This window comes from Corvus cornix, chromosome 4A (genome assembly GCF_000738735.6).
Source record: "Corvus cornix cornix isolate S_Up_H32 chromosome 4A, ASM73873v5, whole genome shotgun sequence".
Taxonomy (NCBI): Eukaryota; Metazoa; Chordata; class Aves; order Passeriformes; family Corvidae; genus Corvus; species Corvus cornix.
Window position 1 is genome coordinate 17,182,121 of NC_047058.1, and position 16,694 is coordinate 17,198,814.

At 50.0% G+C, this 16,694-nt stretch overlaps 1 protein-coding gene across 2 annotated transcripts in view; it reads left to right on the forward strand.

Annotated features, from left to right (window-relative positions):
• The window catches only part of LOC104691627 (gamma-aminobutyric acid receptor subunit beta-4), a 70,812-nt gene that overhangs the window by 35,535 nt on the left and 18,583 nt on the right, over positions 1 to 16,694 (forward strand). For both annotated transcript variants that reach the window (XM_010403211.3, XM_010403212.2), the window contains exon 4: positions 12,042 to 12,262. In XM_010403211.3, the coding sequence (XP_010401513.1) occupies positions 12,042 to 12,262 (221 nt within the window). The remainder of the gene's footprint in view (positions 1 to 12,041; positions 12,263 to 16,694) is intronic.

Consider the following 16,694-nt stretch of genomic DNA (forward strand, 5'->3'; position numbering starts at 1 on the left):
GGGAAGCAAACCCAAAACATGCTCACTACTTACAGGTTGGATCTCACCTCCTTTTCCCTCTACAGACACCCCAGTGTCTCCTGTAACTTCAGCGTGGCTGCAGGGGAAGGCAGCCTGTGGCTTGTATGGCCCTGACCGCCCCCTTTGATGCTTTCCTGGGTCACTGACACACGAAGCATTGACCCTTTTATCCACCAAGGATTTGGAGCTAGGATTGCAGGGGACTTGAGGTTTTACAATACAGAAGCTCCTGTCTGAGCCTCGTTATCCTGAGTCCCAGCTGCTACCCCCAAAAAAGAGTGTCAGGTATTTAGCTGTACCAGCTGTGAGCCATCAGACCTTTCAGGCTCTGTGTTCCACTCTTCTGGAGGGTTGGGTTTGCCCTGCACTTCTCTCTGTATCAGATCCCTCAGAAAAAAAATCGAACAGTGCTTTTGGGTATTTTTATTATCTGGATACTTTATTTACTGAGCTCACGTGGGCTCCCTGCCAGCTCTGCAAATAGAGCTCCTTGGCTCCAGGACTGTTGGTCCTGGTGCTGCAGCAAGCACTCAGCGTGGACAGGGACTGCAGCTTGTTCTCCCCATCCAGTTGGCTGTGAAGGCAAAGTCTGCTCTGCTTGTGGACCTCCAAAGCCTGCTGAAACCTCTTCTTTTGTTTTTCCTTCATGCATCCTGTGATAAGCTTGACGTGTTCAGCAGAATCAGGAGTGTTTGGCACAGCTGCAGTGTGAATGCTGTTTTCAGTGTTGCCAGTACCCACTCATCAGGTCTGTGATCCTGCAGCCAGGATTTGGATGGATGCAGTGGGAGAGGGGCAGCGGGGTCCATGTGGTGGGCACTGCTGCTGGCCTCAGCCTGGGCTGCTTCCCTTGGCTTGAGCCTGGAATAACCATGGGCAGACCAGCCCATGGCTGGAGGAGGAGGTATCTGTCATCAATCCATCATGATTGCTGCTTTCAGTAACCTTGGCAGTAGAAATCCTTTCCTAGAACAGATCCATTGATACCCCTGCCCTTCCTTGCTGTCCCAGCATGACTGGGCAGTGCTCTGTCCACTCTTCAGCTGATAAAGCTGATTGCTGGCCCTTTTCTCCAACAACTCCCCCTCTCACTGAGCTTGCCACCTGAGGGGCCACAGATAGAGAATATTCATGTGCAGAAAGTCACCCCAGATACAGAGCTGGGTCTCTGGGTGCAGGAGTCTTGAGGTTTGCAAGTGAAATTGTTTGAATCCACTTTGCTTGGGCCCGTTGAAAGGCAGGCCTTGTTTTTCCAACCCCAGGGCTGCCATCTTCTGTGCTGAGGAGCCTGGCCTAGCTGAACCCCCCTGCCAGAAATATGTTCTGCTCTTCACCATCCACGCTGCTGACTCCCAGTCATCCTTCCTGTGCGATCAAACTTTGCTTTCTACAGGAAACAAACACCATTCTAAGTTTTTGGTCAAGCCAATCTGTTCTAGCCTAGCTGAGGTGATAGTTTCACTCAGGAGGTGCTAGTTGTCTTAAATGATTTAATGATTTGTTTGCCTCTGGCTAACTCCTGGGAGATGACATCTTTCTGGCAATTTTCAGAACCTGGAGCAGGAAACCTTCCTTCCCTAAGTTAAAACAATGTCTTGAAAGCCCTCGTGGTTTCACTGCTCAGAGCTGGATATAAAGCATTTTATTTTGCCATGTAAAGTAATAATATTGTTTTATTTATAACATTAATCCCTACCTCTGCAGCCCCAATCTGCACTGGTGGTCTTGACTACACAGGGAATTATAAGATCTAATTTTTTTCCTCAGGGAGGAAAAAATAATTTCTGTGTTTACACACTTAGCACTTGCCCAGAGATGTGGGGGAAAGGTTTAGGAAGCATCACTCATCTTCCAGCATCAACTTTCCCTTGACATAATCCAGTTTTCTTCCTCGGTCCTTCTGAGAGCTTTAGAAACTGATATCTTCACTAGTCACCGCTCGAACGTCTCACTCAGATTTAATTTACTCTAATAGGCTGGTTGTTGCATGTTTAATTAAATAGGAAGTGATTATTAAAAGCGTTTTTGAGCTTTCATGGCTGTGTATTAGATGTGCCAATATGTGTGTACAGGAGGACACTGGCAGCGCAGGCTGTGAGGCAGGAAAGGCAGTGCCAGGAGGGTGAGGAGAGGAGAGAGGTGGGATGCAGCACCAGCACTGTGGAAGGCTGTGGTACAGAGGGCTGGATGAGTGCAGGCCAACACTGGAAGATGAAGATGGCCCTGAAAAGCACCAGTTCTTCTGTGGTGGTTCAGCATAATCCGTTCTAAATCACCAAGAACTTCAAACCAAAAAGTATCTTGTAATAAAAGCAGGTCCTTGGACTCCCTTTCCCAGCTCTGCAATGCCTGATCATAATTCTTCTCTGAGATAGGGCATTAGTGCTTGTGTGGCCCACACTGTGGGAATGGGTGGCCTTGTGCACGTCTAGGGAGAGGTTAAGAGAGTTAACAAAAGGGGCTAAGTTAAGATTTTGTGCGTAAGTAAATATGGTAAGGGGAAGAAGGGATTTGGGAAGGCTCGGGGCAGCCATTTGGAGACATCTGACGCTCCAGCAAAACACAAATATGAGTTCCCTATCAGCTCCCAGCCCAACCAAGACTAGAAGACAGTGTTAACAGCTTCCCCTTCTGCCCCAAAAATGGTCAAATTCATTCACTGCCTTTCCTGAACTTCATGTATGGCCTTGCTCCTCTGCCCTTAGGTGGGTGTCTGGCCAAAGCTTGCCCTGCTGTGCTGGTTTGCCATGGGAAGCTAGAGGAAACAAAAATGTGTTTGACCTTTTCTCGTTAAGTGGCTACTCTCTGGAAGGACAATATCTCAGGCTATGGTGGGTTTTGAGAGCAAGCTGGCTGGTGGTGCAGAAACAGGACAACTGGGGGTAGAAAGGGCTCTGGGTTTTGCCTGGCTGCTGGCACCTGGGGGCCAGAGTGAGGAGAGCAGCCTAGCAGGAATGGTGTGCATCAGCTCACAGATTTCATGGCTCAAGGATAGAAAGTGCCTGGCGTTGTTTCCAGAGCGCTTGCCTGAGGAAGATGTTGTGCCGCAGGTGGTGATTTTGGGATTGCTGCCTGTAACTCTGAGCGAGTTTGCAGTTCTGCCTGTGCTCACAGAGCAGGTGACACTCGTCCCCGTGCCCATCAGTTCTGGCTCTTTCCTCTTGACCTCTTCCTTCCAGCAGGACTGGGGCTGTTCAGCAGGCGACACGTGCTGCTGCCTCCTGCTCAGACAAGGCACTGAGCTACAGGCTCAGGACTCTGAAGGCCTTGTCACAGCAGATCCCTTTGGCTCAGGACCCAGCTATGTCCTCTAGCTGACACCTGCAGGGCCAGCACCATTCCAGGTGCTGCAGGGATAGGGCCAGGCAGGAGAGAAATAGGGCAACAAAGCCACGCTTTCCCCGCACACCCTGAGTTGTTGAGGATATTGCCGACACCTGTCCCAGTTTCTGGTCGTGCATTCAGCAATTAAACACATGCAAATTACTACAAAAGTAGATCAGATTAGTGAGGGGAAGGTATCCATGCAAAGTACTTCTCGGGTTCTGAAGAAAATGAGTTCAAGAGCACACAGACCTGCAGCACAGAAGGGCATAGAATATATCCTAGAAGCCAACCCTTCCTTGCACTTCTGGCAGAGAGGGTGCAGGTGGGAAGTGCTCTTCCTGGTTCCCAGTCAGTGCTGACATCTGGCTATTCAAAAAGAGGGAAAGAGGAAAAAGATTGTCTCTTTCCTACCTGCTGAGCTGAAGTCTAGGGAGAAGGGCAGTATCTGAAGTATTTGTCACTTTATGTATAACAGCTGTCATGCAGAACTTCAGACTTGTAAGCTGGGCTTACACTGGGCACTGGCACTTGCACCAAAAGAGAAATTAAAAGCAGCATTTTGGCAGGATGCTCTCCCCATGGAAAGTACAGCAAGTACAAAAGCTGCTGCCTCCTGCCTCAAGCAAAGGTGAGAGTCTGAACAGACTCTGTGCTGTCTCAGGGCTGCAAAGGCTGCTGGCAGGTATTTACTTGTGGCAGTTAAATGGTGCACGTTGAGGTCTGGGATGTCTTGATTTATCTGTTTGGAGACGGACAATCCCCTGGGAGGGCAAAGTAGTTTTCTTTGACAAGCTTGCTGAGGAAGGACTGTGGCCATTGTGCTCTGTCCTTCTTGTATATTCCTGTACATTTTACACTGTTCCAATTCCTTGCAACTGACTGCAGGCAGATCCTGTCTTCTCCCCTTCAAAACAATTCCTCTTATTTCTCCTATGCCCTCCTTCAAATGAAACATATTTGAGGACTACTTTGTCCTTTAATTTCTTTCCCAAGAATGACAGGAACAGGAGCCGGTGTTTAATCATCAAAGAAGTTGAAGCCAGCAAACTGTTCATTAGTCTCTGGCAGTGGCAGCTTGGTTTTTACTAAGTCAGATGTTCCATTTTTCTCCCTCTTTCTGGAGCATCTTGGCTTTCCTAATGTTCTTTTGTGATCTTGGACAAGGAGACCATATGTCATTTGCTTATATAGGGAAGGACTTTTATTTGGTTGCTTCTCCAAAAGGAGGTTCTTTATCAAAGTCAGGGGGGGAAAAAGTCAAGCGGTACAGCCAGAGCTAGAGGTGAGTTGCAAAACCTCCTTTATCCCTCATGCCCAGAGCCCTGCAGCAGCAGAAGAGCAGTGCATTCTCTCCCCTGCAGAAAAGTTATTGCTCCCAGTACCTTACAAGTGCTTGGTGGAACAGCCTCCAGTAGCAGCCTGGAATAGCCACCCTTACTTTCAAAGCCCCACTGAAAGGTATCCAACCCATTTGTCACCCACAGAAATGGACCGGGCACAGGCAGCGTCCGTCTTGCCAGAAGTGCTGAATTCTGAGCAAATATTTGACCTTTTCACACACATTATTCTTTCAGTTTCTGATCCTGGTGCCTGAGTCTAGTGGAGCCCCTAAAGAGCCTGCACGCTTGTGCCTCTGGACTAGTTCAGTGCTGGGGGTTCTCTAGGTCCCAGCACGAAGGAAAATGATCTAACCCAGCCTGCCCATGGCCCACATCTCTTAGGAGCTGTGCCAGGGGTTTAGGGAGCAGCTGTCTGGGAGTTCTGTTCAAATATGGAAGCAGTTGGAAGATGGAGCCTTGCAACAGCAGGCTCAGCATCCTTGAGCTGTTCTTTCCTGTGAGTTCCTTTCTGTAACAACTTGAATTTATTTTCCATATTAATTCCTAGACCTTCCAAAATACTCTTACGCTCCCGACTTCGTGCTTTTGTAACATTTAATTGCACCAGATCTGTGGAAAGTTATTTCCATTACCTTGCCTTCAGCCTATTCTTGTGCAACAACCCATTGCTGAACGTCAGACACTGCCATCCTCCAGCTCTGCTCTGCGCTTAACCCGTGCAACAGCTCTCCCTGCCTTGCTGCCTCCTGCCTCTATCAGAGCCTCTCAACTACTTCTGAGAGTGTTCACAGCTGTTTGTGCTCTGATGAGTAACCCTGAAGTGTCTAAAAGGAGGTGGGACCCCGTGAGCCTGAGAGCACAAGGTTGTGGTTGTTTACTGGCTTAATACAAGCACTACAGGGAGATGGAGAAGAGCAAACCTGGCTTGTACCTGTTTTAAGGTGACGTGCAGATAGTGAAGAACTCAGCTGTGGAACTCATGGCCACAAGATTGCAGGTTCCTAAGGTTGAATATTCTGAGAAGTAAGATAAGCTCTCCTAAGAGAAACTGAGTATCTTCAATTAAGAAGGTACCAGCTCTGAGTGAGATCCTTAAATCTTGAAAAGCTGCAGGATTAAGTATCACAACAAAAACCTTTTTTTACTTATACTTTTCCCTGCTATTCTCTTTCCTGTTACTGAAGACAGGATCACAGAATCACAGAATGAACTGGGTTGGAAAAGACCTTTGAGATCATCAAGTCCAACCTATGACTTAACCCAACACCTCCTCATCAACTAAACCATGGCACTGAGTGCCACATCCAGTCTTTTCTTAAACACATCCAGGGATGGTGACTCCATCACCACCCTGGGCAGACAATTCCAGTGCCCAGTGACTCTTTCAGTGAAGAATTTTTTTTTAGTGAAGAATTTTTTCCTGATATCTAAAGGATACGACTGTATAAAGCCTTTTGGTCTGACACAGTACGCTTCTGTCTCCAAAACCAGCACAAACACATTTGTAGAACTCCGCTTGGGACCCAGGCCATGTTTGTGTTCTGCATGCTGAGTGAGACTGCAGGAGAAGAGGAGCTCCTTAATTTTGTATCCCTCCTCTCACTGCAGTGACAGAAAGGGACACACAGTGCCCTGTGGTGCCTTAACTACTCCTGCTCCACCCCTTGCTGGTCTTGGATCCCTTGCCAAGGGAGTTCAGGTTCCCACCCTGAGCTGACTCCCTGAAGTGCTGTGTCCCTTGGTGGTCTGGGCACATCCCTGCACACCATTCAAGGGCCATGGCTGGCCCACAGCCAACTGTTCTGTGTCCTCACTGAGTTGTGGTGGGTTCAGATAATATCTGCTACCTCCAAGCTTCAGCTTCCTGCTGCCCTCCAGTCTGTTGCTGCTTCAGCAGCAACCAGCCTGTGCTCCCTGCAGCAGGAGTGGCTCCTCTGCTGTATTAGTCCCCTCCCCTGGATTCACAACTCCTCTCCCTGCCTTGGCCCCCCAAACTTTGCCTTCCTCTGCACAAGTGTGTTCGTTCCTATGCTCACATCTGGCATCCTAACCTGGGACACTTCTCCAAGGGGCAGCATTGCTCTCATGTGACAGTGGGTTCATTTCTGCTCCCAGGATGCACTGAGCCAGCACAAGTGGGGAGGGGTCCAGGGCAAGTCCAGGTTTGCTTCTTAAGGAGCATTGAGCTCCCAAAAGGGGCTCTGTGAAGTGGAGGAGGAGAAGCAGCTTATAGGATAGATGTTAATAAAGGTGTTTGGAATATGAGCCAGTGGAAATTCATTCTTGAATTCATACCAATAGTGCCAGCTTATTTCCCTTTTTGCTGTGCCTCAGCTGCTGTTCCCTTAGACTTCTCTGCCCTGTCCTCTGAGAGTCTGGGGAATCCCTGTGCATGCTTGGCTGAGTTTGTTGCCTCTGGGGTTTTGCAGGAAATACCTTCCTCCATTCATGCCCCTGCCGTGTCAACATTCCAGCCGTTCACAGTGTACACCATCTTTGGTCTCGGGGTCTCAGCTGAGCCTCAGGAAAGGCTGTAATTATCAGTAAGCTCTCATCTGGAGATGGATTTTAGCACCCCTGTCCTCAGCAGCTGACAGGACACCCCATCATTCCAACACGTGGGGCAATGCAAGTAGCCTTCTCTTCCTTTTGCAGCATTTTTGTGTCCCTTTGTGGATGAACTCTGCACCGTGAGTGTCTGCCAGCTCTCGCCTCTGCCTTGTGTGCAGGAAGGAGGAGAGAGGAAGAGAGCAAAGCCTTTGGACAGCCTTGGGCAAACCTTTGGCGCTTTGGGGGGCTGGTGCTGGCAGCTCGCACGGAGCTGCTCAGTGGAGCACACCGAGCCAGGCATGTGCAGGGGTCCCTCAGGGACGGCCAGCCTCAGCAGTTCTCCAGCTTTCCAACAGGCTCAGGTGCCATCCGAGCTCCGGGAGGGGCTGGAGGGGAGCTGTGGTGCCCAGAGCCATCCCACACACAGCTGGGACGGGAGGGCAGCTCAGGGATGCTGCTGAGGGGGCTTCAAGGGCCGGGAGCATTGCTGGAGCTCTGCAGGTTGTGAGCCACTGGGGACCAGATTTCGGGGACAAACCGAGGGGTCTGGCCACTGCTGGGCTGGCAGAGATGGAGAAGAGGCTTGTTTTGAAACATGCAAGCCCTTTTAGCACAGGGGGCCTCGGCAGGGCTGAAACAGCTTTCCCCTGGTCAGAGCTGTTGACTGTGGCATTTCAGTCTCCCACAGTGGGATGCTGGTCAGGGCAGGGACAGCAGGGACATGGCCAGTTGAGCTCTGGTAGCAAAGCCCAGCTGGACAGAGTTTGCAGGTGTCTTTGTTTTTCCTTGGGATGGAAAAAGGGAGAACAAGTGGGAACACGCCATTTCTGGTCATATCCACCCCTCAAAAGCCCCCTTTGCTTTGTCTCAGCCTTTGTTTTTTTAAAAACCGAATTCCAGGTTCATGCTGAACAGTTTCCAAAGTGTGGTGCAACCTGCACGGAGTTTCTGATGAGGAGTGGTATCTCTCTTCCTCCAGCCTCGTCCCTCCTCCCCCAGGAGCCACCAGATGCAGCAGGAGGCTGCCCAGGGTGGTTTGGTACACGTGTGCTCCCTCCAGTGTGGGCCCTGCCTTCTATCCCAGTGCAGCAGGTGAATTTGGCAGGGCGAGCTGGGAGCTCCCCACAACGCTCCTCCATCCTTGCCCCAGCTCTGATGGCCATGGCCAGACTCTGGCCCTGCCTGAGCATTTTATGGTGCTCCACAAAGACCCAGTGGGACCCATCATTTGGAAGTGCTTTTGTGGCTGCTGGAGCTGCACTGGTGCAGGATGGAGAGGGTCCAGGCTGCCGGTTTAGAGGCAAGTGGAAAATCAGATTTGCCTGCACCTCTCGTTTGCTCCTCCAGCAGCACCCATGGAGAACTCTGCTTACTGGGTGTGTGTGCAGAGGGAAAACCCCTCACTTATGCCTTGCACAGGCAGCAGGGAAATCCAGCTGCGTTGTCTCACCAAAGCACCTCATTGGCGAGGTGGAAGGAAGAGCTGGAGGGGTGTGTGGGCTCCAGGTGTGTTTGAATTCAAAGTTCTTCACTGAACCTGGTAAATTGGCCAACTTCCTGTCAGCTGGTGATTCTAGGAAAGCCAGCTTGTGTAATATCTGTGGCATCAGCAGGCTTGTGAGTGTCATGGATTAGTGGGAGGTTTGGGAAAGCCTCATATTAGCCCAATGACAGATAAAACCCCACAACAAAGGCATCGTCATCCAAGGCTTGGAGGAGAATCAGGCTCATTACTTCTGATTCCTGAACCTATGAACCACTGCATGCCTTGGCTCCATCTGGTCGTCCTGCTGCTGCAGAACACTGTCACCCTTGGCCATTATTGCATGTGCCTTTGAAAGAAAGGCCGTGATTAAGATCTCAGCAGCTCTGGAGCCTGGCCAGGATGTGGTGTGAGGGTGGCACATGGATACTTCATAACTGCCTGACCAGGACAGGGGGTATGAAGGGGAAAGCAAGCTCACAGCTTGTTCTTCTGGGTTCTGGCCCCTCTCACTTGCTGTATCAGTGCTGCCTCCAGCCCATGCTCTGTGCCTGCCCTATCCCTCTTCCCATAGCTTGGTTCTGCGCCCATCCTATGCCAGTGGCACTTGTCCTCCCAGGGAGACTGACCTCTGTGGGGTGGACACCTGCCCTGCTCTTCCTTCTGCCCAAAAATCCTCCCTGCTGTTCAACAATGTGATGAGAGCAGCAGAACAAGAAGTGGAGCACAGGAATCAGCAGAGAGAGAGGCTGAGGGAAACCTGAGGCACTGCATGAACCGTGATTATCAAGTGCTCAACACCTCCGTGATGCTGCCCAAAGAAATCTGTTGTGCCAAGAAACCCGGGAAGGTTGGAGAACAGAGCTCAGCCTTGGGCTGGGCTGGTTTTCTTCCCCTCTGCACCTGAAGAACATCATCGAGCTGATGGCTAGGGCGTGGGCTTTTCTTTCTGCACCCCTCCAAGTTTGTTCCCATCAATCCTGGGAATACAGAGGATGTGTTTAGAAGGTGCATTGTTCACTTTGTAAGCAACTTGCCCTTTTTTGTCTTCTGGAGATCAGTGACACCTCTTGCCTGCTGCTGCCTGAAGGCTGGCAGGAGCCTGCAGTGACAGCAGGGTGGCCTGGTTAGGGGTGAGGTGTTGCAGGGCTCTGTCAAGGATCAGGAAAACGCAGGTCAGTGAAGCAGCTTGCCGAGATGCGTGGGTGGAGCTCTCAAAGGGGGGAATAGAAATGATGCCTCTGTAGCCAAGTGTCCCACAGGAAGGGGATGAGTCTGTTTCTAACAGGAGTAAGAGGCTCTAGGAATTTGGGTGCCCTGCTCCGCTGTGCTCTCACTGCAGTGCAGCCCCAGGCATCCTGGGAGGGGTTCTGGGGACAGCACCTTCCTTTGCAGGGTCCTGCCCAAAATGAGAATGTTTGTGCCTCTGAGAGATGGACTGTGAGGTTTCTGAGGCAGTCCTTTCAAAAGCAAAGTGCATCAGTTCCTTGGCCAGAAGGCTGTCACTGTGTTTTTGTTCTTTTCAAGGCAGCACAGACAGTGACAGATACAGCTCTGTATCTGCTGTACACCGCGGAGTTACTCCGTGACCTTTCGGACATGCATGTGGGTCTGGATTTCTGAATCGTAGTTAGATACCCAAAAGCTGGCATTATTGGTGATGTGGGGTTATTTGAGCTTGTTTTCAGAGGTGTAATCAAACCTGGCTTTGAATGAAGTCTGTGGGAGAAGACAGGCAGGCAGATGCCTCAGTGCTCAGCCCAGATGTCGGTGCATGAGCAAGCTCCTCTCCAGCCCCTCGCACAGAGCTGGGATTTGCAGAGCAGAAACTCTCATCCTGCAAATCCCTGGGGTCAGGAGGATTCCTGTGGCACTGTAGGTACTGCTTGGGAAGTGACAATGTGTCTGTGATGCCACCTGTTCTAGATCATTTGCAAAAATGCTTTTTATTTAAGGACTTGGGGAAAAATCTCTGACTTCTGTTAGGTCACTGTCAACAGGACTTGTGCCCATTTCCTAATCAACATCCTATTATTTTAATGCTATCTAGTTTACCCCAAAAATCTCGTCTCCCAGCCTATTTAAGACCTGTTGTGAGAATGTTTCCTGAGAATGTTTCCTGTCATTGGTGTGTACAAGACTCCTTCCTGTACTGCTTGTTTACCTGAGAAGAAGAAACTGTTCCTCTATTATGTGGCACCATACCGTGCCCCTGAACAGGCTGATCGGAGGCCTCTGGATGTCCCCTGGATGTGCCCAGCAATGAGTGTGGTTTCTGCAGAGCTGCAGCCACCAAGCAGCTCACGCTCCCTTCCATAAAACTCTTGTGTTAGCAACAGTTTTAAGTGTCAGCTTTTCACCATTGGACAGGAGGGGAGCAGGAGATGTATGGTGCTGTGCTAGCTGGGGATGGTTTGGGAATCACAGAATTACTTAGGCTGGAAAAGACCTCCAGGACTGAGTTCCACCTGTGACTGACCTCTGCTCTGTCAGCCAGACCACGGCATGAGTGCCATGTCCAGTCGTCCCTTGGACACCTCCAGGGATGGAGACTCCACCGCCTTCCTAGGCACTGCATTCCTGTGTTTAACAACCCTTTCCATGAAGAAATTCCTCCTGATGTCCAAATTTATGGGGAATTTTTCAGTAAACTGCCCCTTTTCCAGTGGATCATGCTCCACTGATGACAGATTTCCTCCCCATATGTCCCTTCCTGAGAACCAGGATGAAATCCCAACTTAGCTCCTATAACGAGGCAAGTGCTGAGATCTTGTCACAGCTGGCCTGGCTCAACCTTGAAACCTTGGCCTCGAGGTGAGGTTCTCCCTGTACCCTTTGGAATGGCCTCAGCTTCTGCTGAAAACAGAATTGGCTTTTACCAACTGCGTGGTAACGAGCAGTGCCTGGACATGGGTGGATGGTGTTTGTGTCACATTTGTGTGATCAGTGGGAGAACAACCCTGGAAGTCTTTGCTGTGTAGCCACTGTTGGTTGACACCCTTTAGCCTGAACTGCTGCCGGTTGTGACAAGCTCTCAGCAGGCTGGGACAGCAGGAGTGGGATGCAGTTTTGCTTGACTGGAGTCAAGCATTTTGGCATTTTGTCCCCTGTAAATCTCAGGCTCACTCCCATTTTCACAGAACAAATCATGGCACACATCCCTCAAAAAAACAAAAACGAAAAAAACAACCAAAAAAACAAAAACAAAAAAAACCCAACACCCAAGTGTTGGAGGTGTGGACACAAACATTTGGGTGCCAAGGAATTCGGAGAGGTGTCGGCAGTGGCCCCACACTGACGCGTGCCCGTTTCTCTCCCAGGATTACACCATCACCATGTACTTCCAGCAGAGCTGGCGGGACAAACGCCTGGCCTACAATGACCTTCCCCTCAACCTGACCCTGGACAACCGGGTGGCTGACCAGCTGTGGCTGCCTGACACCTACTTCCTGAACGACAAGAAGTCCTTTCTGCACGGGGTGACGGTGAAGAACCGCATGATTCGGCTCCATCCTGACGGGACCGTCCTGTATGGCCTGAGGTGAGCCCAAGGGTTTGCTTTTATGAGTTGCTGTTGAAAATGACACCTCATTTAAACTTCTCCCATTTCCAAAAATGTTCTGGCGAGGCGAGGATACTCAAGATACTCAAGTGTTACAGGGCTTTGTGTCTCTGTTCTTTCTCCAAGCTGGAAATGGCTGTTTCTTTCAGGCCTCCAACATTTCCTGTGCTGCTATAGATGGATGTTGGAGAGGGGAATAGTCTGCTCTGGGCGTTTCAGGTCACTGTCATTCATGTTGCATAACACTTCCATTTGAAACACTCATTTTCAGTTGCTTATAATTTTCTGCAAGTTTGGGCTATGGAGATGAGCCTTTGTTGCTTTGGTATCTAAGGCTGAATTTCTGGAGCCTTTGAGTCAATCCACTCCAGTCATTTTTTCGCGTTCAAGATAGGTTTTTGCACAGCTATAAAAATGTCTGTTTACTAGAACAATTCTGAAGATTGAGGCTTGAAAATTGATATCTGGTAGGAGAATGGTCATCAGTGAGGACACTTTTTGTGGTGTCTGGAACAAATTGACACAGGCAAGTCCAAGGCCTTTGAAATTGCTGTACTTGTGTGAAGTGGAGGGAGAAAAGGTTGATCTTACTGTGCTATCTGGGTATGTGAAGGGGCCAGGGTAGGTAATAAAGTTGAGTGGAGAGGCAGAGGGCTAAAAGGCAAATTTGCAGCTGCAGGATGCTGTAGCTGAAATCAAGGCAACAATTTTTCCAACCCTGTATTTGTTCGCTTCATTCCTAGTATTTGTTTTTTTTTTTGGTTGGGGTTGTTGTTGTTGTTGTTGTTGAGTTTGTTTGGTGAGGGGTTTTTATTTTTCTTGTGGGTTTGTTTCCCTTTTCAATTACCAAAATTCAGAGCTGGCTCTTTTGACCTGCCTCCACAAATATCTGTGATAGCATCTCTGGGCTTATATCCCAGTGCAGCAAAGAGGGAGGAAAGACCTTTACCCTTCTGATTTGCAGTATCAACTGTCATTCTGTGTCATGTTTTGTGGCAAAGTGTGACTTGTAGGATTACTTTACACCTCTCTGAGCAGCAGGGCTGTTTGAGGGAGGGTAGGGCTGGGTGTAGGCATGGTAAAGCAAGAGGCCGCCCAGAACATCATCCTGCCAAGGCAGCAAGGTGGTTGTGCCCTATGCTCTCCCTACAGCAGAGTCCTGGGGTCCCTGGGGTCATGTCTGTGCTGGTTTTTCCTTTCAGTTAATGAACATCTTCTGCTCCAGGTTCAAAGACTGCAAAAGGTGCAACAAACCCAGCTTTGTGACCCTGTTCCTGTTGTGCCTCTCCCTTCCCAGGACAGGTACATCCACCCCTCTCCCTTGGGCCAGTGATGTTGTTTGGCTGAAACTGTCAGAGAGCCCTGAGCTGGCTTTACTGACCCACCAGAAAGACTGCAGCAGTCCCCAGTTGACTCCCCCAGATTTTCTCATTGTATTAAAACAGGAGTGAAGGCCAGGCAAGAAGATGCTTTGGCTTGGGGCAAGTAGGAGTATAAATTCAGGAAGGAGGGGGCAGAGTGCTGCTGAGCTCAGGCTGCTCTTTGCTGCTGAGCCAGCCCACCTGAGCGCAGAGCTGCCTCCCCCAGGCTGGTGGGCAATCTCTGCACACACCTGCACAGCAGAAGCACAAGTGCTGGTGTATTTTTATCAGCTGCCATTTAGTCAGCGCAAAGAACGAGCAGCGTGGACCCAGCAGCACTGGTGCCAGGCAGTGGAAGTCCTTGGAGGATTTGCACTCGAGCTGGCTGGACACTGTGCCAGCTCCTCGTGCACTGTCCCTTCCCTTCCCCTCCCATGGGGAAGGGAGCTCAGCTCCCTGGAATGACCTGTGCAAACGGGAGAGAGAAGGAAAATTGCAGCCAGGCCAATGAAAGAAGACGACAGCTGTCTGCCTGCCATTTCCAGGGCCTCAGAAAGAGCTGCCTGTGTTGGTTTAATTTTTGGCTGGTTTTCCTGGAAGCTGCTCCCTTGACCCCAGAGAAAATGACAGCTGCAAAAGTGAAGCTCTGAGCCACGGCAGCCCCTGCTCCCCAGCTGTACCTCAGGTCAGGATGGCTGGCTGAAAGCACTGGGGGTACAAGCCAGGTGCCCTGAATGCTTGAAGTCCCTCTAGCTTCGCTCACAGTGGTATGAAAAAGGATTTCTTTAGGGCTGCTTTCTATAGTGACTCCTGCACCTGCAATTTTGCTGAAAACAGGAGCACTAGGTCCAGTTTTGCAGGTGCAAATAACAGTGATACTACTCAAAAACACACAGCCGGTGTAAGCAAGCAAGAAAAAGCCCCTGAATATTCACCTGTGTTCCCCTCCCCTCTGTAAACGTGCAGCCAGGCTTGCCCTGCCAACAGGAGGGGATGTACAAGTCCACCCTGGGTTTTGAAGCCTGTTCTTGTCTTGTGTCGTATTTTGTGGAAGAATTTATGAAATGGAGTCGCCCTGATGGCAGAAGGCCAAAGGAGGCAATACCTGCTTCTTGTCCTTTGTTAGCCTGTTTTCCTCCGAGCGAGATCCCACATCCCCGCTCCTCTCCTGCCACCTTCTCGCCAGTTGCTTCCCCCTCCTCTGAGCTGATCCTGTAGCAAAGTGACTCAATCATGCTATTTGTGGCACAACAGTCATTTTTTCTCCAGCAGGCTCTGATGTCAGAGAGCAGGGAAGGATGACATCCTGGCAGGCCTCTGTCTTTAGCAAGTGCTCCAGCAACCAGCAGGACCAGGCTCAATCCCCAGACCAGACCCCAGGGTCCAAGTTAAGGCACACCCAAGTCACGAGTAGTTTCTGACCTCAGTGAGAACAAGACCAGGCTCCAGATAACTTGTTTGCACGAGTAAATGAAGCCCTGCAATCCACTGTGAAAGCTGGGTGTCAGAAAAGCACATTCTTCTTGTTTTTGGTGGAATTAGCAAATTAACGGATGAAGGGAGCGCGGTGCAGCTCCATCTCAGGGAAGCGTTCGATACAAAAGCTTACTCCAAAATTAATTCCCATCGGGCTCAGATTAAAAGCTGGTTGCCAGGTCTCCAACAAAAGGAATGAATAAACAGCAGCAGCAATGCTGGGATGCAGGACTGGTGCTCCCTACCCCCATCCCCAACCAGTTACCAGATGGCACAAATCCCAGAAGGCCAAATAGAGCCCCGAGCCAGCCCAGAGGGCACTCTCAGCTCGGCAAACACCCAGTGGCATGGGAGGATGCAGGAGGTGTAACCTGGCACGGTGGTTCCTGGACTCACCTGGCCCCTGAACACCTTGCTGGAGTGAAAAGTGCCTGTGAAGCACAGGAGGGGTGTTCACCCACGGCATGAAACAGGGGAGTGCTGAAACGATGTGGAAATTCTGCGCCAGAAAGGGAGGCTTGAAGGTGCTACCCACAAAGACAAAGCTGCTGGGTGGTGGAAGGAGGTTGATAACACAGTGAGGAAAAGCTGGATAGCACTGGCTGAATTTAATATATTTTTCCACCTAATGCCTTTTTTTTTGGTCAGAAATTGCATTGGTTTTGTCAAATTTTAAACAAAAAAAATTAGGGAGAAATTTTTTCATTTCAGAAAAACCCTTTCAGAGAATGTTGATGTTTCACTTAGGTCGATATTTCCCTCACTCTTTCAAGCTGCTTTACAACCACTATTGATGTTTGAGTAACAGAATTACCAAGGCTTTCTCTGGACCTCCAGACGCTGTCTGGAGCCCTGCCCCAACATTCAATAAGCTTTACATTATCACACATTCAAGCCATACATTGGTCTGAGATTTTTATTTCCTTTCGCAGCTCATGCAGCATCCATTTGGTAGTGAAACAAGTCGACACTTGTCAAGTGCTGATGTCACCAGCATTTTGCTGTCTGTTTTCAGAGACCTAAAAATAGCTACCACTGTAACAATGCTGAAATTCTCGTACGGTAATTGGGGAATCGTATTTGAAACCAGCTTTAAAACATCCTTCAAGGAAATCTTGAGGCTGTTTGGTTTCATTCTAATTAGAGACAGAACTGGATTTTGGCAGCACAGGTGATTTGGGGAGGCCAGGCTGCATCCCTGGACTCGTGGGGGATCTGGGATGTTGGGAAGCAGGCAAGGAGCAGCGTGGACAAGCGAGCGGGATGCGATGCCTGGCTGGCGAGGAGCCCAGGCAGTGTAAACTGAGCAACTGGAGAACTGCAGAGGAATTTGGTGGCGGAGGCTAAATCCTGTGCGGAGGGAAGGAGGGATCTCCTCCTGAGAAGGTGGGAGTGGTGGTGGGGAACGTGTGCATGTGTGAGGTGGGGGTTTTTATTCCTGGCCGTGGTGATGTAAGGAGGTGTGTTTGAGGGATGAGTCAGTTCAGGAGCACGCAGAGGTGCCAAGGCATGGTGGAGCTCCCAGCCCAGGGAATGCTCTCCTGGGGAGGCAGAACCCTCTCATCAGTGTACAA